The sequence below is a fragment of the Nilaparvata lugens genome, unplaced genomic scaffold (assembly GCF_014356525.2).
Source record: "Nilaparvata lugens isolate BPH unplaced genomic scaffold, ASM1435652v1 scaffold6850, whole genome shotgun sequence".
Taxonomy (NCBI): domain Eukaryota; kingdom Metazoa; phylum Arthropoda; class Insecta; order Hemiptera; family Delphacidae; genus Nilaparvata; species Nilaparvata lugens.
In genome coordinates this window covers 1-5,577 of record NW_024092600.1, presented here as the reverse complement: position 1 = coordinate 5,577, position 5,577 = coordinate 1, and the positions used below count along the sequence as shown (strand labels likewise).

General features: G+C 34.8%; 1 protein-coding gene across 1 annotated transcript; it reads right to left on the bottom strand.

Moving 5' to 3' along the window:
* Positions 1-1,686: 1,686 nt before the first annotated feature.
* Positions 1,687-2,891, bottom strand: LOC111054028 (mitochondrial GTPase 1). The gene has a single exon (XM_022340992.2). It carries the CDS (start codon positions 2,716-2,718, stop codon positions 1,738-1,740), a length of 981 nt encoding a protein of 326 aa, XP_022196684.2. The 5' UTR covers positions 2,719-2,891; the 3' UTR covers positions 1,687-1,737.
* Positions 2,892-5,577: the final 2,686 nt, after the last annotated feature.

The window sequence follows — 5,577 nt, the reverse complement described above, 5'->3', positions numbered from 1 at the left end:
TGAAATTTTTTTCACGAAACGCGTTTCTCCGGTGTGCATCCCGCCTAAAAGTCATCACAACTCAAATCTTGAATTGAGTTATGGTACTTGAGTACCGTTCAATTGAGTGTTCAAGGTTTACTATTGTGAATCTAGTGTTAACATTGAATATTAATTTATTTATATCACTATGAGAATAGTTATATTAATTTGAATTGGTAATAAATATTTATGTAATGCATTTTATTGTACAGTAAATTTACATATAGAGTCAAAATAAATATTTTTTTATAATTAACATTGAGTGTATTTGTCATCCTTCAACCGGACCTATTCTTACTTTCCTTGCCCTATTACCGTAGGTAAGGAAAGTATTGCTTTCCGAAAAAAAATTAAGGTACCCCAATTTCTAAATTTCTATACGTTTCAAGGTCCCCTGAGTCCAAAAAATTGTTTTTGGGTATTGGTATGTATGTATACCAAAATGTTTGTGTGTGTGTGTGTATGTGCGTCTATGTACACGATATCTAATCTCCCAATTAAAGGAATAACTTGAAATTTAGAACTTAAGGTCCTTACACTATAAGGATCCGACACGAACAATTTCGATCAAATGCAATACAAGATGGCGGCTAAAATGTTGTCAAAAACAGGGTTTTTCGCGATTTTCTCAAAAACGGCTCCAACGATTTCGATCAAATTTATACCTAATATAGTCATTGATAAGCTCTATCAACTGCCACAAGTCTCATATCTGTAAAAATCTAAGGAGTTCCGCCCCATCTATGCAAAGTTCGATTTTAGATTCCCAATTATCAGGCTTCAGATACAATTTAAACAAAAAATTCAGGTGGAAAAGATTGAGCATGAAAATATCTACAACATTGTTCAGTAACATTTTCACCTAAAATTGAAAATAAGCTCGGAATTTGAGATAATGTGATTATTCAATTGCAAACTGTTGCAACTGATGATTCTATTAATCATTCACTATGAAGAGATAGCAGACCTCGTGTGTCTCCAGCGTTATTGTCCTGTCATCAGCTGGCTTAGATCTTGGAATAGTAGATTTGAGATGCACGGGAACACTAGCATCAGGTGATCAATTTTCATAACGGCAAGGAAAGTTATGAGAGTGCGCCACACCAGATTTTTTTTGTTGTTGTCACTTTTCTTTTGAGATAGATATTAAACTGTGCTACTTTTCTTGCGGAGGAACTAATTTTAAGAAACTTATACAATATTCTATAATGATAGTAGGCCTAAATAATGTAATATATTATATAAAAATCATCCACAATATCACATCTGGAATTTATGATATTCTGCAGCTACTAGGTACTCTTATGCTAAGCAAAGTAGAAACCTAAAGATATACCTTGGTATAGGGCCTATACTGTCCTATATTTCACTGTTTGCTCAAGCCGATAGTTCACGTAGTTGGTTCTTCTTCGTCAAGCTATCTAACGCTGGTTGTCTCTCATACTGAGCCGTTTTTACACCGTCTTCCGAGAAGTTATCGGCTTGAGCAAACAAAAACTATCTTGAAATTTGGAACATAACGCGGCACGCCCTATAACATCTATCATACATTATACGTTATGGTACCAATGAATACTTTTCTTCTCTTTGGTTAAAACAATCAGTTAGGTCTTGTAATTCTGCTATAGGCAAAATTAGAACAAGAGAACTCTTCAAAGAACTGTGTTTTTCTTAGTTAAATATATTTTATTTATTACTATAAAACATTTCCAATAATTAACTAAGCATGTGTCCATCCAAAGTAATTTCTCCGAATATACCTCGTCGGAAAGCGTTCACAAAACTATAAGCTGCTTTATCAGTATCTGGTACTACGTTGGATCCATTATTCCAATTGTGTTTTGATTTTCTAAAATATTTTTTAGCAATTGCAGATAGAACTAAGACTTCATCAATGTTATCCGATGGCTCTTTCAAGTCTAAATAACTTATATAGCAGTAATTATTATTCTTATTTAACCAATACAATAGATAATCAGCCATAAAATGGAATCCAATATCAGTGTCTTTGAAAATAGCGCAAAGAGCCAGTTTCATACCAACTTCTACATTGGGAATGGACGGTTGGAGAATTCCTGGCGTGTCATAAATGTAGATTGGAGGAGATTCTAAGATTTTTACTCTTTCACCTACAGCCTTGGTGACTCCTGCTACAGCACCTACTTTCACAGCATTTTGTTTTTTCATGTTTCTATTTCTCAAAGTGTTAATTAAGGATGACTTTCCTACATTAGGCACACCAATAATCATAGCTGTAAATTCTTTTTCTTCGGAGCGGTTGAACCGATTTGATGATGAAAAAATGTTCACCATTTCATGAATGATACGCTTTACACCAGCACACTGTTGATCTTTGGAGTTCGTATAAATTACTCTTGGAGAGCCCTGAGATTTTAAGGCGTCCGCAGCAACATCGTAGAGATTGGGATCAGCAAGATCCATTTTATTTAAAACTAAAATGTGGGGTCTAACAGAACAAATTTGCTCAGAAAATCTGGGGTTCCTCCCAGATAACGGAATTCTGGCGTCGTGAACTTCAATAATGCAATCTATATTTCTCAGTTTTTTCTGCATATCTATAAAACCGGTGTACATGTGTCCTGGATACCAATTTAGAATAGACCTATCAGGTAACTTGAAAGATGATCGAGTTTGAAAGTATTTTTGACACTTGAGCACTGACGTTAAGTTCACCATTATAAACCGCACTTTTACGTTACAAAAAGATGAGTGATAACTGAAAGTGATCGAAGATTAAAGAGTTTATTTTCTGAAAAAAAACAAACTAGGCTACACCACGTTCCATTTTCAAACTATTACATTATTAATAACACTCACTAATGACTTACAGCGAGGAGCCAAGGTCCGAAGACAAAATAAATGATTGAGGTTATGTTACTTATGTTTACTTATGGTTTGAGGTAGGGATGGGTATCGATTAATGGAGTTATCGATGGTTTTGAGAAATAATCGATTATTTGATGTCGGACATTAATCAAAGCGTCGATTATTCTATATTGATTAATCGATAGTTGATATTTTGAAAAATGATTATAGAGATTGAGATTTCAAAGTAGAAAGTACCTAGTGCGGTCCACGTTATAATGGCAGTGTAGGAAGATAGGAGAAAAGGGTTGCCAGATCTCAGCCTTGCCACCCAAACAGCTGATACTGGTATATCTGATGAATTCAACTCTTCATTATTGTTGAAAATAGTTAATCATATTTTTATTTGTCAAGAAATTATATTTTTAAAGATGTGATAATAAATTTTCATGATTGAGATTGAATATTCTGTCAATTAGTTGAATTTCTACATTGTTGATAAACGATATGGCAACATCGCAATGCATGAAAGAGATAGCGCCATCTGCTTTATTGATCGATAGACAAAGATAGCAACACCATTGCAAATAACACACTGCCATTATAACGTGGACCTCACTATAGTTGTTATACAAGTAATAGGCTATTACTGTTTCAAATATGTTTCAAGATATATTTTATAAATATTCGACCACCAGATAAATTCAATGGTATTTTTAAACTAGTAGTTCTGTGAACAGTAGACCTCGCGCTCATTGAGTTACATTGACCTGTTGTTATGTTTCCTCAAAAATTAATAAATAATTTATCAATTAAAAATGTCTAGAAAAAATCCTAAATAAACATATAGCTTTCTGTCCTATATCGTACCGTGACGTGTCGTCCCGGAATGTGAGTGTGAGCGCTGTTATCAGGTCTGGCTGCAACTGTCTACAACGTTGATGGAAAGATACAATATTTTCAAGATGTTCGATGTTTTTGAACGGGTAGTATTATAGTCAACTGTCTACTAACGTTAATGGAAAGATACATTTTCAAGATGTTCGATGTTTTTGAACGGGTAGTATTATAGTCCACTAGACAGCTGATTTATGATGAATAATTCTATAGTCTGATTCTTAAGGTAATATTGGCGTATGAAGGAGGCTCCTTTTTCCTTTTATATTATCCTTGAAATGCAAAATTTCCAAAAACTTGTATATACGTCGACGCGCAATTTAAAAAGGAACATACCTGTCAAATTTCATGAAAATCTATTACCGCGTTTTGCCGTTGTGGCGTGCGTGGCGAGCTTGACAGTGCTCTCCAGTAGCGCTGCCACCACCAGGTTTTTAGGGTCCTGGGCCCTGCTACTTTTATAGGATAATATTATTAAATAAATACGCAAATTCACCAAAACAATCTCGTTCTATTGAAAAAAATCCATAACAAACATCTATACTCTCTCTCTAAACATAATCACTCCTCAATCACATTACTAAAAACTACATCTCACTATCTCACGCACAACCTTCCTCTAGCGCGTCTCGGAACGTTCTCCCCCTAGTTTCGCCTCTACGCGGTCATCACTCTCTCAGCTCACCAGTTCAAAAGTCCAATTTGGTGGCCTGAGTGATGACTCCGCTATTCTAATAATCAATAACCTATGAGAGCGGGGTGTTTGAATTGTTACACCGTAAATGCGCAACATATAAACATTAAGAGAAATGCCAAACCGTCGACTTGAATCTTAGACCTCACTCCGCTCGGTCAATTGATAAAAAAGTAGATGATATGCTTTAAGTTTTCTTTTGAAGTTATAGGTAAAGTTGGTTTTAAATATTAAAATTTGTGATAAATTGAAAATAAAATAAAATCAATGAAAGATTATTATTTATCATTAACAAGTACTCTATTGAGCAGAGTGTAAGCCATTCGTCTGTGATTATTACTTACATAAATATTTTACAGCTTCCTTAATTGGAATAAATCAAGAATTGCAGTGCAAGTGCCTGGTTATCAATTTTCATAGGTATGATTTTACAGCGGCGATATTTTCCTAAAACATGTATTAATTTTAAGCCGCTCTGTCACCCTCCTTTTTCTGTCAAAACATCTTTATCATCGTCCCTTTTCCTTCCCTTGAATAAGGAAGAGCCAGCCCTATAACCACCTCTAAATTTTATAACAATAGACAAATGATTAAATCAACCTCCTCAATACCTCTTATAGCCAGCCCTAATCACCTCTAAATTATAACAATAGACAAATAATGAATGACTAAATCACAATGAATTTATTTACAAACTAAAAGCTATAACGTACCTAAGTTTACAATAATTGGCCTCTTCTCAACACCCCTTATAGCCAGCCCTCTTCTTCTTACAGCTCAATCGTTTGATTGGTTGGCAGCCTTCCATCTAAATCTGTCCATTTTGCCACTCTCTTCCATTGTACATAGCTCATAGCACCCATATCCTTTGTCATTTGTCTTAAATATTGTAGCCAGACCTAACCACCTCTTAATTATTATTATAGACAAATGACTAGATCAGCCTCATCAACACCTCTTATAGCCAGCCCTAACCACCTATAAATTTTAAATTAACTAAGAAATTGTCAAAAACCACAGATTATTGATAGTCAGAAAGACCGGTTTCGGTTGTTACACCATTGTCAATCTCTGATATAAACGCGCAATGACTGACAGTTCATCAGAGATTGACAATGGTGTAACAACCGGAACCGGTC